General features: G+C 40.7%; 2 protein-coding genes across 10 annotated transcripts in view; both read left to right on the forward strand.

Annotated features, from left to right (window-relative positions):
- The first annotated feature begins 678 nt into the window (after positions 1-678).
- mak (male germ cell-associated kinase) overlaps positions 679-27,519 on the forward strand; it is a 79,917-nt gene continuing 53,076 nt past the window's right edge. For 3 of the 8 annotated variants that reach the window (XM_089125758.1, XM_089125757.1, XM_039666559.2), the window contains exons 1-2: positions 680-854; positions 25,396-25,609. In XM_089125758.1, coding sequence (XP_088981884.1) covers positions 25,509-25,609 — 101 coding nt within the window. In that variant the 5' untranslated portion in view covers positions 680-854; positions 25,396-25,508. Of the gene's footprint in view, positions 855-22,295; positions 22,408-25,395; positions 25,610-27,519 lie in introns of those variants that run through there. The other 5 variants (XM_089125756.1, XM_089125753.1, XM_039666563.2 and 2 more) reach the window with 4 other exon arrangements.
- Positions 9,819-27,519, forward strand: part of ofcc1 (orofacial cleft 1 candidate 1) — a 460,325-nt gene continuing 442,624 nt past the window's right edge. For both annotated transcript variants that reach the window (XM_089125751.1, XM_089125752.1), the window contains exon 1: positions 9,819-10,374. The gene's annotated coding sequence lies outside the window, so the exon portion shown is untranslated. The remainder of the gene's footprint in view (positions 10,375-27,519) is intronic.

Raw genomic sequence — 27,519 nt, forward strand, 5'->3', positions numbered from 1 at the left:
GCAAATCTCACCACCCGGTTGCTAGAGTGTGGTACAAGCCAACAACCATGCCGAAATAATGAACTAAAATCTTAAGTCTCCAACCAACGGATGTCAAACTGGCTTTCCCACTTAACTCGCAATGATCTGGAGCTGCAGTGCGTAAGCAGATTGCGCCACCTGTCGGTGAAACAACTGGCCACAGTAGGCGGAAGAACCTTAATTTTTCATGGTCTTTCTACCAGTAGCTTGCGGCCTCGCTTTTCCGACTTGGAGAGATTTTCGTCCAATCAGAGAGAGCTAATATATTCAGCGGCCCCACCCCTCCATTGCACATAAATAAATTATTTGACATAACGGCCTGATTTAGACCTTAATTATACCATATTTTCTTATCTCCTATCCCCCCCCCCCCCCCCCCACTACTACTCCTTCCTCCTCCAACTTTTCCTTCTTTGATTTCTGTTGTCAGGTATTTTAGTAGCATTTTATTTGCTCTATTATTGAGTTGATCTCAGCTGTGTTGCGCCCTACTTCAATTTCTACAATTTATTCTTGTATTGTTTTTTGCAGGTCTATCAGCTTCTTCCTTTCATTTAATTTTATTTCCGCGTGAATAAAATATAATGAAAAAAAAAAAAAAAATCAAGAAATCTTCTGTACAACAAGCCCCATGGACCTTTGCGTATCCACGTGACCCTCAGACTTCCGGCTGGCTGAGTAATATTGTTTTCTGTCGCGAGTGTCGGTTGCCAGGGTGAGGATGGATCACACCTCTTTAACAGAGAGATAAACTCAAATTGTATCTTTTAAAGACATCTGTGGTATCTACACACACAGGCAAAGACTAACAGGGAGGAGTACCATCACAACGGGTGAGTTTACGGAGCAGAACTATGCGGAAATTCACGCGAATGAGCAAAACATTTGCAGTCAGTTGACAATAATCAAATGCAAACACATTTCAGATGAATAATGGTGAATAACAATGAATAATGCAAAGCTAATGACTTTTGAGACGTCTTTATGTTTTCTTTAATAAATAACCCTAACTGTTGTTGATAGATTATGCTGGTTATATTTAACGTTAAACGCATTCTCGGAACACTCGTAAAATCATGTTTCTATTTAACGTTAGTGTATGTTTATAGGTTGATTTTCTGCCCCCCATGTTATTTCACACGTGTTTAGCTTATTGAGTGACCTTGAAGAGTATCTTAAATCCATGTCTTCTCTGTTGATCCACTAATACCCCTTAAAGCAGATTACTGATAGAGATCTGTTTTGAGAACATGTACGTTAACTTCGTTTCACATACAGAGCACCTTTCATGTTGCATTTAGGCATATTTATAATATGAGGATTTTAAAATCAATCTAATGATGTTATCTGTTGTTTTTTTCTTCTCTGTGTGCTGTTTAAGTAATTTTATCAGGATGAATTGACCTGAATGATGAATTGACCTGACTTTAGCCTGGCGGATGTAAAGGCCTTGCATTAGAATGAATCTCATTGAAGAACATATCAATCTAGTTATAGCGAATCTTACGAGTCTATGACTGGGTCATTATTGCAGTGATTATTATGTTTTTTAACATGTTTTATGTTTGGCAATTCTACAGTTCTTCTTCTAAAGTGTGTAGCTTTTCATTTCTTTAACAACCATGTTTGAAGACATATCATGGCCATATTCCAGGATGACAATGTCAATATTCATCAGTCTGAAATTATGAAAGAATGGTTGAGAGGGAGCATGAGTAATCATTTTCACACATGCATGGGCACCTCTGTCCAAACCAGAGTCCAGACCTGAGTCTAAAATTTATTTGAAGTCTTTGGGATGTGCTGGAGTAGACAGAGTGCTTGTTAATACAAGATCCTAACCAAAAATACATGCACCTCTTGGTGAAAATAAATGTCAAGTCATAGGGGTGTAACAATATATCGTGCCACAATATATGCAACAATATGTATCGTGGATAGTCCCCTCAAAATAAAAATGCCTGCGTGAGAAAAAATTTCAGAGTCAGTCAGTACTACATTAAACTACTATATAATGTTGATTATAATGTATAATAATGCAATGGGGGAATATTTGTGGGTCCTGATAATGCCAAATGTCTGATGTTCCCAGTTAAAAATGTCCTAAATTATTTTAAATATTTCTAGCCAGTGAAAGAGTGCAAGCATATTCATCTAAATAATTCTGTATTTTCAGCTTCAGAATCATGAAAATTTTTATTTTCCTTGGGTTACAAGCACCAAGCCTATTCATTTAAACCCACAATGTAAAATCAAATTTATCATTTTAATCAACAGTACATTTTTTGTTAACCTTTTACCATATGTCTTGGAGTATTGCAATAATATTGTACTGTGAGTTCAGTATCGTGATATGTTTCGAATCGTGACATGAGGGTATCTGTTACACCCTATCAAGTCACCTTTATAGACCTTATGCACCAGAGAAACGTGGGCGCCGTCATCTTTAGAATATTGTCTTTGAACTCTGTATATTTCTATGGCATCGCTGTCGAGGAGTAATTAGCTGGTGAAGTGTACTTATTGTAGAGTTAACAGAAGTTATCATGAGCATTGTAATGTTTATCATAAGCATTGTAAAGCAGATATCTTAACAAATGTCGACCGGGAAATTATTTACGAGCAGTTCATTCATACCTATGCAAGATTGCTGTGGAAATACAGACCGGAAGTCAAAAGACAACGAGCACAGCGCTGAAAAGGGGTGGGGCTACATAAGGTCTATACAGTCAGCAACGCGTCATAGTTGGGGGGCGTGGTCGGCGTGGGGGAAAGCAGCGTAGAAACCATCCTATGTATTTGAATGACAAAAATGTCATATTGCGAGTCATTTATGCCTGCCGACCGGCAATGGTACATTGCAAAATGAACTGTAATAGGTTATGATTGCCCTTATTTAATTAAAAACTGGGTCAATGACCCAACCAAATGGCCAGAGGTGTCGTTTCCAGACTATTATTATCTGGTTGAATCTCCAGGTAAGACATCGCGGAAGCTACCGGCAACATAAGCCTGTAATTCAGTCAACTTGCGTATAAGTTACTATAAGTCCATAAAACCCAATTGTACATATGCTTCACTCCAAACTATTAATCCTTTTGTAAAACGGTGATCAGTTAGTAGCTACGAAGTTGCAGAGGGACTTTGCTGACAGTTATCCTCATAGATGATCTCCTGGTCTCTGATCACAATCCTATTTTATTTACTGTCCTTCCCCCATGTCAACCGGAAAAAGTCTGCACTACAAAGAGACTGGCTCGGTCGATTAAAAATATACATGGGGATTTTAATAAATTTTTTATGGACTTTTAATTGACCTATTATCACCCCGGTTTAGCGTGGAGGAGTCGGTTAATATTTTTAACTCTGTTTGCTCAGACACACTTGATCAGGTAGCACCTCTTTGGCAGGTGAACAATAAGCGCAAACCCACTCCATGGTTAAATGAACAAATTAGATCCCTAAGAAGGGAATGTAGAAGATGTGAACGGAAATGGAAGAAAGATAAGTTGCAAATTTCCTATGAAATGTTGAAAGACTCGCTGTCTAAATTTCAACGGGCTGTAAAATCTGCTAGGACGAGCTTCTTGGTAAATGTTATTGAGAAAAATCGCCAAAATCCGCGATTTCTTTTCTCAACAATTGATTCTGTTTTGAATCCTAAATTGGAGGTACCTCCGTTTTTTTCAACTGATTTATGTGAACGTTTTTTGCACTTTTTTTATCGATCGTATATCCTAGGTCCGGAATAATATACAGCAGTGTACATATGATGGTACATCTGTGCCATCATATGCACTAGAAACGATCGTTAACTTATCGAAATTTGAGCCTATTTCTATCCCTATTTTTAACAATATGGTTTCTAAGCTAAAATCCACTTCTGCTCCCCAAGAAATTATTCCGACATCCCTGTTAAAGCAAACCATAGAATTGGTTGGCCCATATATGGTTGCTATAATTAATAAAAGCTTACTTTCAGGGATTGTTACCGAGTATTGTAATGTCGTAGTTCAGCCTTTGCTGAAAAAAGAAAATCTAGATAGGAGCGCACTTTGCAACTATAGACCTATCTCAAAACTTCCATTTTGGGCAAAGATCCTAGAGAAATGTGTTTTGACTCAATTAGAGGCATTTATTGATGAAAATCATGTTGGTGAAGTACTTCAGTCGGGATTTAAGAAGCACCATAGTACTGAAACAGCTCTATTGAAGGTCTTTAATGACATATTTTTGGCAACCGATCAAGGGAATGTGACTGTTCTCCTGCTGTTGGATCTCACAGCGGCGTTCGATACAGTTGACCATAATATTCTTATCTCCCGGCTTGAAACATGTGTAGGCATTTCTGGCAATGCCTTAAAGGAACACTCCGACTTTTTGGGACTTTAGCCTATTCACCTTACCCCCCAGAGTTAGATAAGTCCATACATACCTTTTTCATCTCCGTGCTTGCTATAAGTCTGTTTGACGCACCCACCGCTAGCCTAGCTTAGCACAAAGACTGGATGTGAATGGTTGCAGCTTTCATACTAATCCAAATGAGTGGCAAAATAACGCAAACGTTTTCCTATTTACATGTTGTGATTTGTATAGTCACAGAATGTACAAATAACAAAGTCAAATGAGACACAGACATCTTTTAACCGTATAAAACCTGGGAACTATTCTCTGAAGGTGAAGCACTGCTACTTTGACGGCGTAATAACCGCATCACCTGAGACACGCCGTGGTGAGGAGAGTTCGCTCAGAGTTTGGGTAACAGAGTCAGCAATTTATAAATAGTAAAAGCGTAGTTTAGTCATGGGTTTTCGCTCTATTGTAAATAGCTGCGACAGTAAACAGGGGAGGTAATACCATGTTTCACAGAATTCCAACTAAAAACGCTGACTGGATGAAGAAATGGCTAACTTACTCTGGATATTTATCCAAACACACCTAAATAGATTATCAAGGGACATTATGTTTGCTCGGTACATTTCAATGGACGACTATTTTGAAAAAATGGAATTTGCCACACGGACCATAATGTGCTGAAGGATACGGCCATCCCATCTATAGCACAGACAGGACAAGTGGATCACCTGCGGCTGAGGTAAGTGTTCCGTTATGTTTTTAGATGACCTACTGTAACAGTGCCATTAGCCAGAGCTAATGTAACGTTAGTGACACTATTATATGATTAGGGTATGAATATGTTTTTATCTTGATGCGGTGCGGACACGCTTGGAAAAAAAACGAGCGTGTTCACCGCGTTGAACTTGCACCCTGCGCGCGGTGCGCCTAGTAGCCTAAATTTGAAATAACCATGGAAATAACGAACTTGAGCGTGCAAAAGGGTACGATAGGCTGTGAGTTCATTGTGCAAAAACAATTTGTGCTATTACTTTCCCCTTATTCTATCCTATAGTAATGCAATTATACTGTATATTATATACTGTTGAATAGATTTGGTTCAGCTAATAAATTGCATTTAAAATATATTGATTCCTGTAATAATAATTATTTATTCATGTGATATTTATAAATCTGGGTGCGTTTTTGGTTGGAAATCAATGAAACATGGTACCTGGTCCCCCCTGTTTATTGTCACAGCTCATACAATAAAGCAAACACCCATGATAAACTATGCTTTTCTATCTAACGTTAGTAATTGCTGACTCTGTTGCCCAAACACTGAGCGAACTCTCTGCTCCTCGTCACGGTGCGTCTCAGGTGATGGTTATCACTCTGCCCAAGTAGCAGTGCTTCGCCTTCAGAATTATTTATACGGTCAAAAGATGTCTGTGTCTCATATGGCCTTGATATTTGCACAATCTGTGACTATACAAACCACAACATGTAAATAAGAAAACGTTTGCATTATTTTGTCACTCATTTGGATTAGTATGAAAGCTGCAACCATTCACATCCAGTCTTTGTGCAAAGCTAGGCGGTGGGTGCGTCAAACAGACTTATAGCACGCACAGAGATGAAAAAGGTATGTATGGACTTATCTAACTCTGGGGGGTAAGGTGAATAGGCTAAAGTCCCAAAAAGTCGGAGTGTTCCTTTAAATTGGTTTAAGTCCTATCTCTTAAATAGAAGTTTCTCTGTTCGTATCGGTGAGTGCACATCAGCTTCGACACCTTTATCATGTGGCCTTCCACAAGGGTCTGTTTTAGCACCCCTTCTTTTTTCTTTCTATATGCTCCCGTTGGGCTCAATTTTGCGGAAATACAGAGTGTCATTCCACTGTTATGCAGACGACATGCAGCTGTACCACTTAAATCAAATGACCCCACTGCCATAGATAGACTGTTGGCATGTTTAGAAGAAGTTAAGGCTTGGATGTCTACAAATCTCCTGAGCCTAAATGAATCAAAAACAGAATTGATTGTTTTTGGTCCCTCTGACCTTGAAAACACATCCGAAAACAAATTGGGTCCTCTGAGCCTGTTTAGAAAACATCATGTAAAAAATCTGGGGATGATTTGTGATAGTGCACTTAAATTTGACAAACAGGTAAATGAAATCGCTAAAACGAGCTTCTTTAAACTGAGGATGATTTCAAGAATTAAGCCTTTTTTATCCCATAAAAATCTGGAAAAAATAATTCATGTATTTATCACTTCAAGAATAGATTACTGCAATTCTCTATATTATGGTGCCCAAAATAAAGTCTTAGATAGACTTCAGATGGTACAAAATGCGGCTGCAAGACTGTTGACAGGCACTCGCAAATTCGACCATATTACTCCGGTATTAAAAGCACTACATTGGTTGCCTGTCACTTTTAGGATTCAGTTCAAAATGTTGCTTTTTGTATTCAAATCCCTACATGGGTTAGCCCCATCTTATATTGCAGATCTAATCCAGGAACAAAAGTCGATGAGATCACTACGATCAAATTCTCAGAAACGCCTTGACGTTCCTCGGTCAAAGATGAAATCTAGAGGGGATCGCGCATTTGCAGTCGCATCCCTAAATTATGGAACAGTTTACCTCTATATATTAGGGACCTTCCTACACTCAGTCAGTTTAAAAGTCACTTGAAAACGTATTTTTTTATGATAGCGTTCGATCAAGATAAGCGTGAAGGGTGCTAGTGTTTTTTATTCTCTTTATAAATACATGTTGTTGATTGATGAAGCCTATATTACCTAATTAGATATGTGGATGTACATTTTTCTTTTATTCTTCTGTTTATGGTTTTACTGCCTGTACAGCACTATGGTCAACTCTGTTGTTTTATTCAGTGCTTTATAAATTAATTTGAATTTGAATTTATCCGAATTCTCACAGACTGCAGTCTGATAACCTTCAGCTGATAACGCTAATGTGACTGAGACATCCCTTATGAAAAACAACTAAAGGAATCTTGTAGTATTTTAGGACAAAATATTATAGTAACGTTAATCCTATAGGAATACTATATTATTTTGGGACATAACCTAAGTACTTCATTACCCACAATCCTGAACAATCCCACAATTCCACTTGATGCATCTGATTGGTGGAAGTTGTGTCACGTGTCTGAAACCCCGTGAAGGTACGTGAAGACTGAAGATCGCATAATGACGTAGGGCTAAGTTCATTGGTTGCACCTCTGAGACGCCCCCGCGCCATTGGGTGTCCAGTTGCTCATTGAAGCCAATGAGCGAGCCAGATGCTCAATGTTTTAGCATGTGCATAAGCTTCAGTAAATCGAGGAAAAAGAGTTCCCTTTCGAAGGGAACTCAACAATACATGGAATGGCACAATGGGGAATGCCTCAGGCGTGACAGGTGTCTGAAATCAAATATCAACTCAGTAATCAGGTTGACCGGCGACAGCCCATGAATCATCAGCTTGAATGATGAGCGCATCAATCTCGATGTAGAAGGGTGCCTTGAAACCGTGACAACATCCTTTTCATCTTCAGAGCCTGTTTGTCTGTTTGATAGTATCAACGATTAAGCGTGCGGGGACGCGAATAAGTAGACTAAAGCTTTAAATGTCCAATTCAGTTCTCGCGCTTCAGTTCACAGAGATCATGAAGCGCGCCTGTTTGTTAAAGCACAACGTTTTCTTGTTATTGTGAGTTTACGCAAATAAATGTATTTGCGAATAATGTATTATTATTTTCTGTATGACCAGAAATGAAAGAGTATTTTAAGCTGTTTCCACTGAAAGAACTGCAATGAAACTGCAAGTGTTCACATGGGCGTCTCGCAGCCTCCACACACACTGGATATGCGTCAAAATATTGTGTTTATTTGTGCTTTGTTCCTTTTTTGGATAAAAGCGTCTTCTATGCAGCCTAATAAAATGTTACAATAATGATGATTATTATTATTATTATTTGCGGACACAGAGTTTTTGCGAAATGGACGTGTTGCCAATGTGCTTATTTTCAATTGGCAATTTCAGTTTGAAGGGTGATGGAAACGCGCCTACTTTAACTGCTCTGAACTTACCACTGCGTTTTATTGCTATAAATTAATTTCGTTTCAAATGGGGTCCAACCAGTTATTAAAGGTGTTAAAAAATAACTCTGTATCTCGAGGTTGCGGCGCGCACATGGTTAACCGAGTATTAACCGATAAGGGCCTCGGTTAATGGTTAATGAAAAACTTGAAAACGTGCAGCCCTAATTATTATTATCGTCTCGTTTTCGTCTTTGAAAAAATGTGGTTGACGAAAATAATTACGAAAATTATTCGTCAATGAAATAAACACTGTTTTGAATCTAACGGTCAAAATTACCATTTGTGGCCGTTCTAGTAGTTTTGGAATTCTGGCACTTCTAGTGTTAAGAGCTAACTTCTGGAAGTAGCTCCCACTTGGTGTGGTGTTTTCAGGTAAAGGCCTTATCAGGTCTTCCTGAAAGTAAGCTCCCACAGGTTGTGGTCACCAGGTTAGGTCTTACTGACCTTCCTGAGTATGAGCTCCCACCCGATGTGGTCACTAGGTTACAGGCCTTACCAGGCTTCCCTGGGTGTGAGCTCCCACATATTATGGTCACCAGGTTTTAGGCCTCACTAGGCCTTCATGGTTATGAGCTCCCACATATTGTGTTCGCCAGGTTACGAACTCCCACATACTGTGGTCGCCAGGTTACAGGCCTCATCAGGCCTTCCTGAATTCAGAGTGAAGTACACAAACCCATACTCACCTATTATTGTGGTAAATCACATGACGAGATGTCTTGTGTACTTTCTAAAATACATTTCTTATGGTAAGGGTCACGCGCGGTATGCTTCGGTCCCTTCTTATGTGGCTCAGACCCCGGTCTTCCCTTGGGTCCCACTTTAACCCTCTGAGACCTAAGGGTATTTTTACAATAAATTTTCCGTCTGGTGTCATTTACTAAAAAAGCTTGTAAAATATCAACCCTTTGGTGCACAGACAATTGACACACCTCTTTTTTTTCAGGACAAATTGAACTTTCAGCATATTTGTGTTACATTGATGTCACCTGAATGTAAAATAAGTTATGGGACCATAAAGACAAATGAAAAAATAAATCGGAAATGGAATCACTCAATTATTTATTGAAATCACACACAAATAAATAAAAGCTAAGCAATTTTCCTCTGGAAAATAGTTTGTTCATGTCTTTGGAGTCCTGGAGCACAGGAATAAACATTATAACTTGTACAGAACAAAAAATATTGACATTTTTCCAAAAGAAGTCCAGGCGTTTGGGGCCTCATGAAATTCACTGGTGCCAAGCCTCAAAACAGTTCCTATCAGCAATCACACAGAGGGCCACATCACAGGTTTTGCATTTCTATTTTATTTATTCTTTTATTTATTATGTTCTTTTTATTCTTTTATAATACATTTATACTACTATAATACTTTTTTACAGTAAATAAATAAATGGCACTTCAGCTGGGTCTATCCTGGTAATCTAGTTCCTCATCTGTCAAAAAGCTCTGTTCTCCTGAAAATCCTTCATCCTGCAATGCACCAAAATAGACCAGCGCTTTATTTACGTCCATTTCGCTGTGTTTCTCTGTGAATCGCGCGTCTCCGTGAGTCTCTCTATCTCTCTACACTATATCAGCGCTTGGTTCATGCGTAATGACGCACACCAATGTTTACAACGGATCAGCCTGTAATTGGTCAAAAACCATCACGTGAAAACATCACGTGATATCCAGGATGTCCGCTAGCATCAAGCTAGCGGCAAAAATGACCGAATATTTATGAATTATGGGCTTCAAGATTATCAAAGTTTGACATAAAGCGTTTGGATTTATTGCTGAAAACCTCTGAAAGGAAGCACAAGTTCCAGGCTGGATAGAAAACCTTCTGTAAAGGCTAGAAAGACCCGACAGACACCCCCGTGATGGCTAGCTCGTTAGCTTTCTGCTGGAAAAAACGGTAAGAAAATCGATAAATCTGTCATCGAGTTATGTAAACATTTATCGGAGGTGACGTGTGGCATCGTCGACGACGCCGTCGGGCTCAGGGGGTTAAGAGGTGTCCTGTCACTTAAGTAGGCTACAGGGACGCCCTTCTCTGGCTAATTTCTGGAAGAAGTAGCTTCCACTTGGTGGAGTAAGCTCCCACAGGTTGTGGTCAGCAGGCTGGGTCTCACTGACCTTCCTGAGTAGGAGCTCCCACCCGACCTTTTTAAAATCCATTTCTTATGGTGAGGGTCACGCGCGGTATGCTTCGGTCCCTTCTTATGTGGCCCAGACCCCGGTCTTTCCTCGGATCGTACTTTAAGAGTTCTTAAGAGCTAACTTCTGGAAGTAGCTCCCACTTGGTGTGGTGTTTTCAGGTACAGGCCTTATCAGGTCTTCCTGAAAGTAGGCTCCCACAGGTTGTGGTCACCAGGTTAGGTCTTACTGACCTTCCTGAGTACGAGCTCCCACCCGATGTGGTCGCTAGGTTACAGGCCTTCCTGGTCATGAGCTCTTACACACTGTGGTCACCATAGACATATACACTAGACCTCACCTTGGCTACGGAAGTTCATTGGAACGAATGCGTCAATAGAGCCGCCATCTTGAAACAGGGGAGCCCCTCCACTTTAATGCATCTGCGTCAATGTAGTAGACACAGGTCTAACGGAAATAAAATCACCATAAATCATCATGAATGTGATTTTTCTTGTTTTTTTGGTTTGTTCCAACAGTCAGACATGTATTTATCATTGATTACAGAAATAATTTTTTATTTTTTTTTATTTTTTAAAAACATTCTTCCTAGTTCAGATTTCATCCGTGAACATCATACGCTGCACAAAAGTCCGCCACCATCAATGAATTCGAAGTAAAAGCAGAGATAGCAGCTTTACCTAGCTACTTCCTATGACAAGACCCCTGTTCCAAGATGGCGGCGGTTTTGTTGCATGCTTAGAACCCCAAGGTGAGGTCTATGTCTATGTGTGGTCACGAGGTTACAGGCCTCAACAGGCCTTCCTGGCTATGAGTTCCCACATATTGTGGTTGCTGGGTTACAGGCCCCACCAGGCCTTCCTGAATTCAAAGTGAAGTACACGAACCTATACTTCACCTGTTATTGTGGTAAGTCACCCGACGAGATGTCTTGTGCACTTTTTAAAATCCATTTCTTTTGTTGAGGGTCACGCGCGTTATGCTTCGGTCCCTTTTTATGTGGCCCAGACCCTGGTCTTTCCTCGGGTCCCACTTTAAGAGTTCTTAAGAGCTAACTTTTGGAAGTAGCTCCCACTTGGTGTGGTTTTTCAGGTACACCAGGCTGGGTCTCACTGACCTTCCTGAGTACGAGCTCCCACCCAATGTGGTCGCCAGGTTACAGGCCTTACCAGGCCTTCCTGGTCATGAGCTCCAGGGTTCCAGACACGTTAGACCATGACAAGAATAGCGCGCGTAAATGTCTGTGGGAAGGAGACGGAGACAAATATCACATCCTGATGTGCGTCTGAGCAATCAGCGATCTATCGACTCGTTAGTCGTTACCTAGCAGCGAATGCAAACAAAATGAAAGTGGAACGAAAATACACCACTCATATATGATTAGGACCGTGGAGCAGCAGCAGCGATCCGAACCATTGACAGTAGGCTAAAATAAAGCCCTGAACTTGCCAGTCGCGGGCCGATCTCGCTCACGCAACACTGTTACTAGGAGATCTATTGAATTACACCACGGGATCCAGTGAGAAACACTCCGATTCGGCACAGAGTTCTGTTATAAACCATATCAGATTAAACAGCGCTGATGTGGAAACCAGGAGAAACACTTATAGAAGGCTTTCAGTCCACAAATCACCTAACAGAACCATGGATTTAGGCTAATGTAGTAAGTTAACTCTAACCATAAATATGATAATGTGTAAGAAATAGTCAAATGCTTACAAGTAGCCTACTACACAATTTTCCCAGCACTTCAATAATATCATATTTGTATTTTTTTATGTGATTACCAACACATGTTTTGTTCATCCATTAAAGATTGTCCTAAAAAAATTTTAAGATGTTGGAAAACTCTTATTTAAACACTTAAAAAATAATAATAATAGGCTACCATTGTAAACAGTATTACAGTTATTTTGGGATAAATTTGAATAATTGCATTGCAAGCTGATTTAAGGTGTGCCCCTAAATTTTCTGCTTGCGCTCCTAAAATCTTAAGTCAGGGCCAACAGCACTCCTAGTAAAAAAAGTTAGTCTGGAGCCCTGAGCTCCCACACACTGTGGTCGCCAGGTTACAGGCCTCAATAGGCCTTCCTGGTTATGAGCTCCCACATACTGTGGTTGCCAGGTTACAGACATTACCAGGCCTTCCTGGTCATGAGCTCCCACACACTGTGGTCGCCAGGTTACAGGCCTCAACAGGCCTTCCTGAATTCAGAGTGAAGTACACGAACCCATACTTCACCTGTTATTGTGGTAAGTGAGATGAGATGAGATTGTGGTAAGTGTGGCAACGAGATGTCATGTGTACTTTCTAAAATCCATTTCTTATGGTGAGGGTCACGCGCGGTACGCTTCAGTCCCTTATGTGGTTCAGACTCCGGTTCTTCACTTTGGGTCCCACTCTAGATGTGTCTTTGTCGCAATACATTACGACAGGCACTTCCCTTGTTTAAGCTATCTCCCACAACTGGTGGTTTTAGGTCTCATTGGACCTTTTTCGAAGGTAGCCTCACATTGTGGGTCTGTCAGGTTTCTAGCCTCTGGCTTTCCTGAAGGATGAGCTTCCACATGCTGTGGTCGTTGGGTTTCAGGCCGCACAATGTACGACCTTCCTGACATGAGCCCTCATGTTTCAGAGCTCCCCACACAGGGGATCTTCAGGTCTTAGGTCTCATTGACCTTCCTGATTTTGATCCCTCTCCTACTTCTTCAGTGCTCAAAAGCGAGCACTGGGTGGAAACTCTTGGATTGAGTGTACGATTCCCATGGTTTTGAGGTTGAGTCGCACTCTCCGGAGGATCCCGTCTCTGTGATCTGAAACTCGATGGTTTCTGCCAGCTTTGCGGGCCTTCAGTTTTTGGATGCCTTTCCTAGGCAATTTTCAGAGGCTCTGTCTTGGACGGACAGGCTATGACCAGACTGTGTGTCTTAGTACAAATCACTAGGCCAGCCTGGTGGCATTTCAGGAGGAGTGTTCTCCTGAATAGTGACTGGCTGGGGGTCCCTTTGGCTCCCTTGCCACACTCCCTAGAAGGGACCCCTTCTATTTGGAAGTTGTGGTCCTAAAGCCTTTGAGCTGGCCCAGATTTACCCACGTTATTAGTTCTGGTTTTTCTTGGTTCATTAGCTTGGGCTATGACCGGTAGGGAGTGCTGTCACTGACAGCCCGATGTAACGTAGGGTGAGTGGTTTCAGTGTTCATTGGAATTACTGGTTCTGACAGTTGTAACTGCCTTTTCGGCATGCACTCCCCTCAGCATGGCGGAGTGGGTATTTCGTTCCCCATTGCGTCATTCAACGTATTGTTGAGTTCCCTTCGAAAGGGAAAGTCTCAGGTTACGACTGTAACCTATGTTTCCTGAGAACAGGGAACGAGACAATACGTCTCGTTGCCATGCCTCGGGGCCTGCCTGCAACAGTCCCTTCAGACGATAGGATGTTGTCACGGTTGTTGTCAAGGCGCCCTTCTTTTACAACCAGATTGACACGCTCATCATTCAAGCTGATGATGCACGGGCTGTCGCCGGTCAACCTGATTACTGTGAGTTGATATTAGGGCTGTCAACTTAAGTCGTTTAGTCGACTCATCAGTCGTTGCCGTCTTGGTCAACTGACATTCTTATTGGTCGACCAGTCGCATTTTTTTTTTTTACCAATAGAAATACATTTTCAATGATTTACTCCTTGATATTTATTTCTTTATAAAGCCTATGTTTAGCCTATGTTTTATCCCCAATTTTAAATGATTTAATTTAGGCTATTTTTTGTAACTGCGCCACAGTTTAGCGCACACACACACTCGAGAACCGCACGTGTCTGGCTGCGCTGCTGCTCGCGCTCAGTAAGGGATATACCGGTAGGTAGTTTTGCTGTATTCATTCAGTCCACGCTACTCCTTTAGTCGACAAAATGTCCAAGAAATCCAAATCTTTTGTCTGGCTACATTTTTGTGGAGGTAGGTGACCGCGATCGCGTTGCTCCATTATGAGCGCGCACATCGCGTGCCTACATTTGAAATCGAACTTGACCGCACAAAAAGACGTGAGCAGCCCATTTAACGGCTTTATCATGCTGACTCAGATTGCGTTTTCTAAATATGTTTTCGTTTTTATTTGTACACTTTAGGGCTGCAGCTATCGATTCTTTTTGTAATCGATTAATCTAGCACTTAATCGATCGATTAATCGAGTAATCGGATAATTTGTTTGTGTGTTTTTAAGCAACCAAAACAAATAATGTATTACGAAAATGATAAGGTGTTTGGCTTTTAATTCCTTAAAAAAATAGAGGTATTTATTCCAACTGCAACATTTGGCTCCACAACTAATTATTGCAATTTTTACCCATTTAGTGTTTATAAGTGCCAGTGCCAACAATTATATAACAATACAGTTAAAATAATTTACTGTAAAACCTGTTACATGTAAACAGCCCATAACATGTAAAACTTTGAATAAAAACTAGTAAAGCCCATTTGGCCTTAGTTTTGTCTTCTTAATACAACATTACAAAAAAGGATTGCACCTTCTGCAAATTACCCACCTGGAAACAAAAATAAATTAATATAAAATATCAACCCAAACAGGTACACAAATGTGTACAATTTATAAAAAATAAATGGAAATAAAACAATTATAAATAAGAATCAGACTTTTTCAACTACAATCTCAAGACAAACATCAGGGTGTGTGTGTCTGTGTGTCTCACAATATTTGTTCCTCCATCACGTCCCGGTGAATGTATGCTGAAATTTTTGTTGCGTGACTACATAAAAGTTTAAGCATATGATGAATTGCCGCAATTGGTCTGACTGGCGCGTGAGAGAGACATGGGTGCACGCGCTCGCTTACCTCTCCGCCGTCGTGCGCAAGCCGCGGTTAGGAGCTCAACATCTCGCATGCGCGCTCGCACTAGATTACAGGATATTTTAACTTGCAAATTAATATGCGGCGGTAAAACTATTCGATCACGAGTGGCTCAACAGGTAGATCTATAGACGAACTCATCTTTCAGGCATTTGACCGAAGGGATTGACACTTCAGCATGAGAAATCGAATTGGGCAAGTCGCTGAATGCGTGAGAGTTGGCAGCCCTGCCAGGTATACTTTGCAGACACATTGCATCTTGTTCTCTCCCTTTATTTACATATAATGATTCCAAACTTTAGACATTCTCTGTCATTTATGAAGTCAAATGTATCATGCGCTATGGTGTGCTTCCTGAATAACGGTCCGTGTGAAACAATCAGATCCCTGCGTGCGCGTAAAGTCAAGTCAAGTCACATTTATTTATATAGCGCTTTTCACAATACAGATTGTATCAAAGCAGCTTCACACTGATAACATGAAAGTAGCACAACACAGATCAACAACATTGCTAAACACTAAATAACCCCAACTGAGCAAGCTCAAAGCAAGCCAAAAGCAAGGCGACAGTGGCAAGGTGCGCGTCATAGGAATTTAACGAGGCTTCGAGGCAGATCTTTTGCCTCGAGGAATTTTTGTAATCGAGTAACTCGAGTAACTCGAGTAACTCGAGGAATCGTTTCAGCCCTAGAGGTTTAGGTTCTGCGGTGGTGGGAGGGCATCATATGTTGACCTTATAAGGAAACTGATCCTACTCTCTTCCACTGACCAAAGGTCTTGCCAGCCCAGCTTGCGTTGTTCCACACTCTCCCATCTCATCCACTCTCCCTGCTTGGCCTGGGAAATGGCCTTTATACACCTCATCCTCTCCTCCTGCTTTCACACCTCGTTGACTACCAGCTTCCTCCTTTGAGCTGGACCTGCCTTGTGCCATTTAGGAGGAGCTATACTAAGCCCAAAACCCCCTCTTCCATGCTGTACCTGTCAATATCCCCAATATGAAGGGCAGCCTACGCCTCTACTACAGACTTCTCTGCTGACCACTTCCTACCAGTTTTTAACACAGGGGCTGCCTCCCTTACACATTTGTCGCGTGATTCTACTAAGGTCATTTCCACCCTGACCTTGGCACATTTAAACTCCTCGGTTAAAGCAGAGACTGGCAGCTGCAATATTCCTTTACTATAAAGTCCCACTCTGATGAGGCAGCGTGGAACTCCCAACCATTTCCTGATGTATGAACTTATTAACGCTTCCAACTTATCCACTGTTGTCAAAGAAACCTCGTACACAGTCAGTGGCCACAACAACCTCGGCAGCAGACCAAATTGAAAGCACCAGAGTTTTAGCTTGCCTGGTAGAGCACAGCTGTTTATGCTCTTCAACCCTTCCACTGCTTGCCGTCTAACTTCAAAGTCAAAACATAAAATGTAAATTTATAAATGAAAATGAGTAGGGTTTGAGGAGTCAGAACACTCACAGTGATAGCACCCACACTCACTGCCATCATGCTCACAGATCACGTGCCTCCCTCCCAACACCAACATGACATCATGACTTTCGAGTCAGGTGGCGTGTTATCTCTACGCATTTTGAGCTATCCGTGTGTATACGTATATGTCTACGCCATTAATTCCGCGTGTCTGAACACGCAGTCCAATCACCGGTCATAAATGCCATTAACCCAAGTGACGGTTAAGTTTAGGGATGGGGTTGAGGTACTGTAAGTCATATTTTTTTTTTACCTAGGATGGTAAGGGAACAGTCAAAAATGCCATTAACCCCAGTGACGGTTAGGTTTAGGGACGGGGTTGAGGTAAGTCATATATTTATATAACGTTAAGTCAGCGGCGTTCATAAACACGCTGAAAGGCGATTATGCGTCTTGATAGCACGCAAAAAATGGAAATACGAATTGGCGTGTCATACACACGCTACTTCATGAGATCAGTCTGCCAACACCGTGACAGTGACGATGGCATGGACTTTCGTATTATGTGTTACATGCATAGTCTTTCTTTGCAAAGTGACATTACTTGTCTGGCATGCATAATACTGTGTTTTAGTCATTTCCGCGGATGCGTGTGAACAATAATTATTTTGATAATATTTATAATTTGTTCAGAGGAAAAACCTTTGTCGTGAAAACAACAGCTACAGCCTTTTGTCATGTCTATGGGACTGTTTACACCTGGCCACTTCATGGGTTTTCTGGGATCGGTTAGCTATCCAGTCTTGAAAACACCAGGTGTAAATGCCCTCCGAAAAACAAATTCGAGATGGATTTAAATCCGATTGCTCAATTTCAGGAGGTCGTTCGGGGCACATTCCAGATGAAACTGGACAAGTGTAGATGCATTTGTTTTTTGAAACCACATGTAAATTTGACTCCTCCCAACAATTCTAAAAAATAAATGTGTGAGAGCATGTTATAGGCTATATCTCATGTTACAGCCAGATATGACAGCACTACTGCAACACATCACCACAGCTGAGCAAGCCAATGCACAATCTACCCCATATCGCTTTAAGGGTGATTCTTTAACTATGGTACTTTTCTTGTCCCTGGATGAAATAATAAAATCTAAATAACATTTTTTTTATTAAACAATCAAAATCATCTTACAAATACATATCTTCAATATAAAAACAATTTAAGATTTGTATAAACACTATAAATAAATAAATAGAACGTAAAATATCACAGAGGTCTAATGAGTTATCAAATTGTGCATAATTTTGAATACCTCCAATGCTTGTCTTGTTTTATATCTTTCAAAGCTTTATTATACAAAGTTAAAAAACAAAACAAAAACAAAGGTCTTACCTTCCTAAATCTACACGTATGTATAAACTGCTTAGCTAAAATTATTAAACTGTTATACATTAAATTGCCCATAAGTTTCCAGTATTATTTTTTCACCATCATGATCAGGAAGTAACTCATAATACAATGAAACGAATAACTGAAACTATATACAATTATATTACACAAAATCAATGTTTTAAAATGCTTATTGTACTGTAATGTAGTATCATAACATACGTAGAGAGTAGGACTAGGACGTTTCTTGTTCAATAAAAGCTGTTTCATGTGTAAAATACCCTCCAAATTACGTTAGGTGGCGTTATTAGGTTTCAAACCTAAGCTCCGCCCCTCACTTACGTTCCTGGCGCTGGTATTGGTTAGAACGTAACTCCGCCCCTTACTTCCGGTTCTGGCGCTGGGGTTCTGGCGTTGGGGTTCTGAAACTGGTGGTGCTGCGGGTCTGCAGCTGGATACTATAGGTCTACGAAGCAAAGTGAAGTATAGCAGAGTCTGGTATTACCAGGCTAATAAGATATACACTTTAAAAAAACATGATTTTGAGCTATGATAAGCAAATTAAATGTTCCAGTGATCTAGTTTTAGGTGTTTTTTATTGTAAACATTGTGAACTCTTTACAGTTACATTTCTGAAAAATAAATAAATTGCAAATTTGATCAGAGATGTGTGTGCTATTTAATCAAATATATTTATTACAGAAGATTTTTAATTATTTTCCCTTCAAAACATGTTTTTTGCTATAATAATAATAATAACTTTAATTTATATAGCGCCTTTCAAAGTACCCAAGGACGCTTAACAAAGGACATGAAATGAGAAGGGGGAGTTAAGGAGGAGGCACGGGGCCGAGGCAGCTAGAGCCCAAAGGCCTCAGTGAAGAGGTGTGTTTTAATTTGATTTTTGAAGGTTGAGAGTGATGAGGCAGAGCGGATCTCGTGGGGAAGTTTGTTCCAAAGTGACGGAGCACCAACGCAGAAAGCTCTATCACCAAATGTCTTAAGCCTGGACTTAGGGACAACAAGCAGGTTCTTGTCAGAAGAACGCAGGGACCGTGACGGAGTGTAGGAATGGAGAAGATCAATAATGTACTGGGGTGCAAGTCCATGTAGGGACTTGTATGTCAGGAGGAGGATTTTATATTTGATGCGGGACTTTACTGGCAGCCAATGTAGCTTCATAAGGATAGGAGTAATGTGAAGACCAAGTTTTGTGCGTGTGAGCATCCTAGCCGCAGAATTCTGCACATACTGAAGTCTATCAGTGGCTTTGCTGGGTAGACTGAGCAGGATACCATTACAGTAGTCAAGTCTAGAGGTGATGAATGAGTGGATGAGGGCCTCAGCTACAGAATTGGTGAGGCACTTTCGAAGTCTGGAGATGTTCTTGAGATGATAGAAAGCAATTTTAGTGACGTTTTTGATGTGTTGTTGGAAGGAGAGAGTGGAGTCCATGATGACGCCCAGGTTGCGTACTTGAGGAGATGCAGAGATTGAACAGCCATCCACATCCAATGTGAAGTCATCAACTTTTTTAAGAAGTGACAGCGGGGCGAACACCATGAGTTCTGTTTTGTCTTTGTTCAGTTTGAGGAGGTTATTGTCCAGCCAGTGCTTTATGTCCTTCAGGCAGTTAGTAAGTGGCACTGGTGGAAGCGAAGTAGAAGGCTTAGTGCTGATGTAGAGCTGAGTGTCGTCAGCATAGCAGTGGAAGTGTAATCCATGCTTTCGGACAATCATCCCAAGTGGCAGCATGTAAATATTAAATAGCAGTGGGCCTAGGACCGATCCTTGTGGCACGCCATGCAGGACCGGCGCCAAATTAGAGCAGATCCCCTTGAGGGTGACGTATTGTTGCCTGTCAGTGAGATAGGATTTAAACCAGGAATACACTGTACCAGTAAGGCCAATGAGTTCAGAGAGACGTGTAAGAAGAATGGAGTGGGAGACTGTATCGAAGGCTGCAGAGAGGTCAAGGAGTATCAGGATGCTGACATGGCCAGAGTCAGCTGCCATGTGAAGGTCATTTGTGATTTTGATGAGGGCAGTTTCTGTGCTGTGATGTGTCCTGAAACCAGATTGGAAAGGCTCGTAGAGATTGTGCTGTAGCATGTGATGGTTAAGTTGGGAAGCCACAGCCTTTTCCAATAACTTAGATATGAAAGGTAGGTTTGAGATAGGACGGTAATGGTTTAAGTCGTCTTGGTTCAGGCCCGGTTTTTTAAGTTTAGGGATCACCACAGCAGTTTTGAAGCTGGTGGGGACCATCCCAGATGACAGCGAGGTGTTAATGATGTTGACCAGTGTTGGACCCAAAGTTGGAAGACATGCCTTAACCAAGGCTGTCGGCATAGGATCATGTTTGCAGGTTGTGGCCTTTGCTTTTGATACTAGCTCAAAAACTTGAGCTGTATTGAGCGGGGAGAAAGAGGAGAGGCAGTCCTGAGGCGCGAGAGCTGTTGAAAAATTTGTGTCAGACAATGGCAGTGTGGTTGACTGCGATAAGCTGGACAGCTGCAGTTGTTGGTGGATGGTTTCAACCTTATCCTGGAAATGAACCAGGAATCTAGAGCATAGCCCAGCAGCATCAGAGGGTTGAGGAGGGTCGGGTGGACAGAGTAGGCGGTTGATGGTGGAGAAAAGCTGTTTAGGATGATGTTGTTGGTTGCCAATGAGTGTAGTGTAGTAGTTATTCTTCGCCATGGATAGAGCATCTTTGTAGCTCTTAACGTGGTTCTTGTAGGCCAGCTGGTGGACAGTCAGGCTAGATTTTTTATAGTACCTTTCCAGCCTCCGTCCTTTAGCCTTCATGGCGCGGAGTTCAGCAGTGAACCAGGGAGAAGGAGAGGAGAATTAGACGGATCGAGTGATGAGGGGGGCAACAGAGTCCAGACTATGTGACAGGGCCCGGTTGTAGTGAGTGACCAAATCATCAACGGTACAGGATGGAGGACGGCTGATAAGTTGGCCTGCAAGGGTATGATAAATTATCTATGCACACTTGTTTGATGTTTCGATATGCAATGGTCCTTTTCACACACTTCCTGTGTGTGTGTAGAGAAATAGAGAACATAACGGCAAGGTGATCAGAAATAGCTAGGTCGACAGTTTGCAGATGGGTTGGGGTTATACCCAAGGAGCATACCAAATCCAGTGTATGACCTTTAGCATGGGTTGGGCCATTGACATCTTGTGAAAAATTAAAACAGTCCAGTAGTGACAAAAATTGTACAGTGTAGGCATTACTGGAATCAACATGAATGTTAAAGTCACCAAGTAAGACAGTAGATGGAAAGGTGGGACAGATTAGAGCAAGGAGATCAGAGAGCTCCGGCAGGAAACTAGGAGATGCCTTTGGCGGGCGATAGACAAGGACCACTTGTAGCCGCAGTGGCCCGGTCAAAGCAAAATGAATGCACTCAAATGAGGAGGTGTGTACTGGAAATTCTTTTATATGGAAATCTTCATGATGGATAACAGCCAGTCCCCCACCCCGTCCAGAACTACGTGGCTTTTGAATGTAACTATAGCCTTGGGGCGTAGCTTGGTTAAGCGCAATGAAGTCCATTTGGTTCTGCCAAGTTTCAGTTAAACACAGAAAATCCAGTTTCCTGTCAGTTATAATGTCATGTATGAGTGGTGCTTTGTTATTTAGTGATCGAGTGTTCAGCAACATGAATGAAACAGACTTCAGGACAGATGAATTGGCATGAGAAGTGGCGTCAGCAGCCTGTTCAACGGGCTGGAGATTCAAAAGGTGTATGCGCGGCTCGTTCTGATGACGTTGCCGCCGGGTAGTGATAGACCGAACAACAGGAATAGTCTGGGATGTATCCACGTAAACAAGCTTATGCCGAACAGCCCTGTGCACATAGGGGGGGCGGCGTAAGAGATGGAGAGATTTAATGATCACAAGGCTACCGTTGCCCGGTACGATGTGCGAGTTGAGATTCTTGAGTTCCAGAGCGCAGTATTTTAGGAATGCCATGGCACCAGAGGAAAACGCTAGCTTGCTCAACACTAGCTAGTAGCTTACAAGCCGCAGATCATCACGACTAGGCTTCAGCAGAGAATACTGTGGAGGATCAAGCCGTTGACGGAGGTAATTACAGTGTTCACAGTTTGAAAATCGTCCGATTGCAAGGAAGTGTAGCAGCTGGAAAAACCACAGGTTTAACGGATCCTGTAGCACAGCCAGAGCACAACAGCTAAAGGGTTGCAGCATGTGAGGAAATTAATCCAACTAGTAGCATGAAGTATAGTCCAGCTTTGATAAAGCAACGGAGAAGAATCACAGAGTAGCTTGGAGTAGTGCGTTATTTTTGTTTGTGTGCGTGAGAAGCGGCGACAGACACGCCAGCGTCCTCTCATTTAAATGTAAAAACAAACAAAAAGGTTTTTTTGTTTTTTGTTTTTTTGTTTTCTATGTGATGGAAATGACCGTTTGACCGTTTGCCAATATATATATATATATATATATATATATATATATATATATATATATTATTCAATACAAATAATCTCAGCCAACTTAAGGGAAGGTTTTTAGACATATTGAGAAACCAATGATACTAAAAAAACTGTTTGTAGAAATGTTTTTATTTTCTGAAACTGTCTAGCTCAAAGAGTACCATAGTTGAAGAATCACCCTTAAACACAATAAAAATAATCTTCATTAAAAGTAAAGAAACAAAATGATCTTACCAGGGCAGTTGCCACTCTGCTGATGATCAATAAATTCCAGCTCATATCTGTTGCTTTTTGGTGGAGTGAACTCCATTAAATCTGCATTTAGCGTGGGAATTGAAGATCAGATTAACAGTATATCCGTTTTGCGAAAACACATTTATGTGACCAGCTGTAAATGGAATCATTTAGATAAATCTAACAGATAGCTATCTGATCTGAGACAACGCATAAAGTGGCCAGGTGTAAACAGACCCTATGAGGCCTTTTCAGGATAGTCCAGTTGACACTGTCTCTGCTGACACTTCAGGGCTGTGTTGTGGTCGTGTCTAGGTGCAGGTCCTTCATCTGATCAATAATTGAAGAAATTTATGTAATTGTCCAATAACCTCTTTATCAGGCATGTGTTCAGTTGCTGTAGTGTGCTGTCCCATACAGCAATAATGCAGGAACACATGAGATGGCATTTCTCAAATAACCAGTCGAAGGCCAAAATACAACACTTAGAAGGTTCACTGTGCTCCCAGGCAAGTTTTATTTGTAAATGTTTGATTGTTGTATAGCATCTCCTTTTAGAGATCTCATTAAATTGGTAATGACATGGGTTTGACATGCTGTGCTCCATTTTAAAATATCTTTGACAACACTTTTCTAATTTCCTATAACTATTCATGTGCCTTTTATGGCCTCATATGAACTAAGAAACTACATGGCATATTTAATAAAAGGCAAATGATGAAAACTTAGTTTATGTCATGATCAGATAAGTATACTTTATATCAATTTTAATGTTGTCATGAAATCAAAATTGACCCTATTTATTTTCAAGCATGTTGTTGCTAATGTTGTTTATTATTTTTTAAAACCATTGTTTCATATAACTTGTTTGATAGCCATTTCACACGGAAATACTGTAGTAAAGTCGGTCGGAACTTCAATTTCATCCAGACCATACTGAAATGTAAAAAAAAAAAAAAAAAAAAAAAATGTCTATGGATATGTTATGCGTCAACAACCATTAATAAACAAACTACATACAAACTGTGCACATACATCAGAAATAGTTCTTCAAATTAATTTGCTATCAGTAATATTTTCAAGCATTGATAAAAGGGGTACTTCAGGATTTAGCATTACAAGGTTTGTATTAGTAGAAAACCTGTTGTATTTTCAAATTACCATGCTTTCCACCCTCATATCCCCCTGAGACGAGAGTATTTATGTATTTTTTATTTTTTTTTTGTCTGGAAAATATCCTCCGATGATGCAAAAATCATCATTTTTTTATCGTCGGATGATTTTTTGGCCAGAGGCTAAAGACTACAGTCAGTAGTAGGGGCTGTTCCCCATGTTTACAACCGAGGGTGGGATCTCACTCACAGAATGTACAAAGCTTTTGGAAACTAAGCTAGCAGGCTCTTGTTCTGTGGAGAAAGCTGAGTAACTTAGTAGAAGAAATCCGAGTTGTAGGGATTACCATTTTTTCTTTTTCTAGACTTGTTGTTTAACTACTGCGCTCTGTTACCGGTTGCTGTGGCTAGGGCAGCGAAGCCAGTGCATTCTGGGAGTTGTTGTCTTTCATCCACATAAGCCAAAAATACATTTTCTGGCTTTTCTCAGTCTAGAAAGCTCCAAATTCAAAAATAATTTCACATTTCTTCTACATAAATGACCAATTTTAAATACACATTCATCTTTTCAGAGGTGAAGTATCCCTTTAATGTCAATAAATTACATTTACGCAACATAATACAGGACTTTTACATACCGCATTATTCCGAATATAAGACAACCCTGAATATAAGATATATATATATATATATATATTATATATTATAATATATATTAATATATTATAATATATATATAAAATATATTTTCTTTGACTGTTAAAATTAAGACTGTCTTTTTGGGCTCGACATCATCTAACATTACGCTCTGACACAACGTATTTCTTGGCTGCTTAATAAATTGTTTGATGCTGCTTTTATTTGTCCTGGGCGGAACATTCGTTTTACTCGTTGCAGGTGTATTATTGCAGCCCATTCTCACCCCCAAGGTGTCACCTAACTGACGCCTTGGGAAGCATTTTGACCATGCTTCAATATCTGACGCTTTAGGCGCCCTTTAGCGTCAATTAGATGACGCCCTAGGATCGCGTGTACCCTACCCCCACCCCAGACATAAACCTAACCGCGTCATCTACCTGACGCTTTCCTTTAGCGTCAGTTAGATGACGCCATAGGATCGCGTCATGTAACTGACACTAAAGGGTGCCTAAAACGTCAAATATTGAAGCATGGTCAAAGGTGACGCCTTGGGGTGAGAATGCGTTGATTATTGACATAAAAGTTACAATACATTAACCAGTGCATGATCTTCCATTTTCTTTATTTGTTTTTAGTGCTAAAAGTGGGATGGAGTGGCTTTCACTGCTGGACTTCTATTAAGCTCGTCTATAGGACAGGTATGATCAGGTAATTTGTGAGGAGAGACGTCCATCTGGTGAAGGTGAAGATGAACCGTTACACAACACTCAAGCAGCTGGGCGATGGGACCTACGGCAGTGTTCTGATGGGGAAAAGCAATGAGTCTGGAGAGCTAGTGGCCATAAAGAGGTGCGTCAATCAAAGAAACCAAAAATGCATCTGCACAGACCTCCAGTATCTTCGGATTTTCTCTTTTAGTGAGTGTAGTAAAAATAGTTACCACAGGGCTCCAGACTGCGACCAAATGGTCGCATTTTGCGACCAAAATTTGAGAGTGTGCGACTGAATTTTACATCCAGTTGCACTTGTGCGACCAGTAAATTTGCCACACGTTAAACGCATGGTAAAGCATGGAAGGGGCGCATCAATGAATCCATGACAAGAATAGCGCGCAAAAACGTCTGTGGGAAGGAGACGGAGACAAATATCACAACCTGATGTGCGTCTGAGCATTCAGCAATCTATCGACTCGTTAGTCGTTACCTAGCAGCGAATGCAAAAAAAATGAAAGTGGAACGAAATTACGCCACTCATATATGATTAGGACCGTGGAGCAGCAGCAGCGATCCGAACCATTGACAGTAAAATAAAGCCCCGAACTTGCCAGTCGCGGGCCGATCTCGCTCGCGCAACACTGTTACTAGGAGATCCAGTGAAGAAATCCATTGAATTCGCCTCAGAATTAATGACATCAACACCACGAGATCCAAAGAGAAACACTCCGATTCGGCGCAGAGTTCTGTTATAAACCATAGATATCAGATCAAACAGCGCTGACTTGGAAACCAGGAGAAACACTTATAGAAGGCTTTCAGTCCACATATCAGCCTAACAGAACCATGGATTTAGGCTAATGTAGTAAGTTAACTCTAACCATAAATATGATAATGTGTAAGAAATAGTCAAATGCATACAAGTAGCCTACTACACAATTTTCCCAGCACTTCAATAATATCATATTTGTATTTTTTATGTGATTACCAATACATTTTTTGTTAATCCTTTAAAGATTGTCCTAAAATGAAAAATTTTAAGATGTTGGAAAACTCTTATTTAAACCCTTAAATAATAATAATAATAATAATAGGCTACCATTGTAAACAGTAGGATGTTTATTGGCTATTTTCACTCCATAATCCATATACATATTTTCACTACTTTTAATAATGAATATTAAGACATTATAAATGATAGTAACTAAAGTTAATTTCATCTACACCCTAAATTAAGCTTAGTGATTTATTGTCAGCCCCAGTGCTACCAGATTTTTTTTTTTTTTTTTTTTTTTTTGTAGAGCTCGCTGTGAGTTCTCATTTGAGGTGATGCTGCCCTCAACTTTAAGTCTGGAGCCCTGTGAACTTAAAATGAAACAGCATATCATAATGTTAAGTCTATTTATTATTAAAGAATTTGTCAGTATTACAGTTATTTTGGGGGAAATTTGAATAATTGCATTGCAAGCTGATTTAAGGTGTGCCCCTAAATTTTCTGCTTGCGCTCCTAACATTTTCAGTCATGGGCAACAGCGCTCCTAGTAAAAAAAGTTAGTCTGGAGCCCTGTACTACCTCACCCAGACTTACCTATGGGATGCAATTATGCAGTTCAGGTTCACCCAACACGTACTTCTGCTCATTGAATGGGGGAAGGTGATGTGAATTATAAATGTCCCTCTTAGGTGTAGTAACTGTGCCGGAACAGGCGGCCACTTTGCAAATGGATACCTGAGTGACGGTGAAAGCAGTGAAAGTGGCCAAGTCCGTCTCAGTATTAACACTGCTCTCTCTTACATAATTCTAATTGGACTTTCAGGCTCAGCTCTCATGCAGTCCTGTATATCAGCTGCTGGAGAGGGGCTATTACAAGATACTAAGAATTCTAGACTTTTTTTTTTTTTGTATATTTTAGAAACTGGAACATCTGCCATGGACAATGGCTGGCCGGTGTAGAAACGGAAAAAGTACAAAGTAGATTTTAAAAGGTCAATGCAATAACTAAAATACTGTAAGAATCTATTAAAAATAAGTACAGAATGTTTTTC

The sequence above is a fragment of the Pimephales promelas genome, chromosome 22 (assembly GCF_988280905.1).
Source record: "Pimephales promelas chromosome 22, fPimPro1.hap1.1, whole genome shotgun sequence".
In the NCBI taxonomy this organism is placed as follows: domain Eukaryota; kingdom Metazoa; phylum Chordata; class Actinopteri; order Cypriniformes; family Leuciscidae; genus Pimephales; species Pimephales promelas.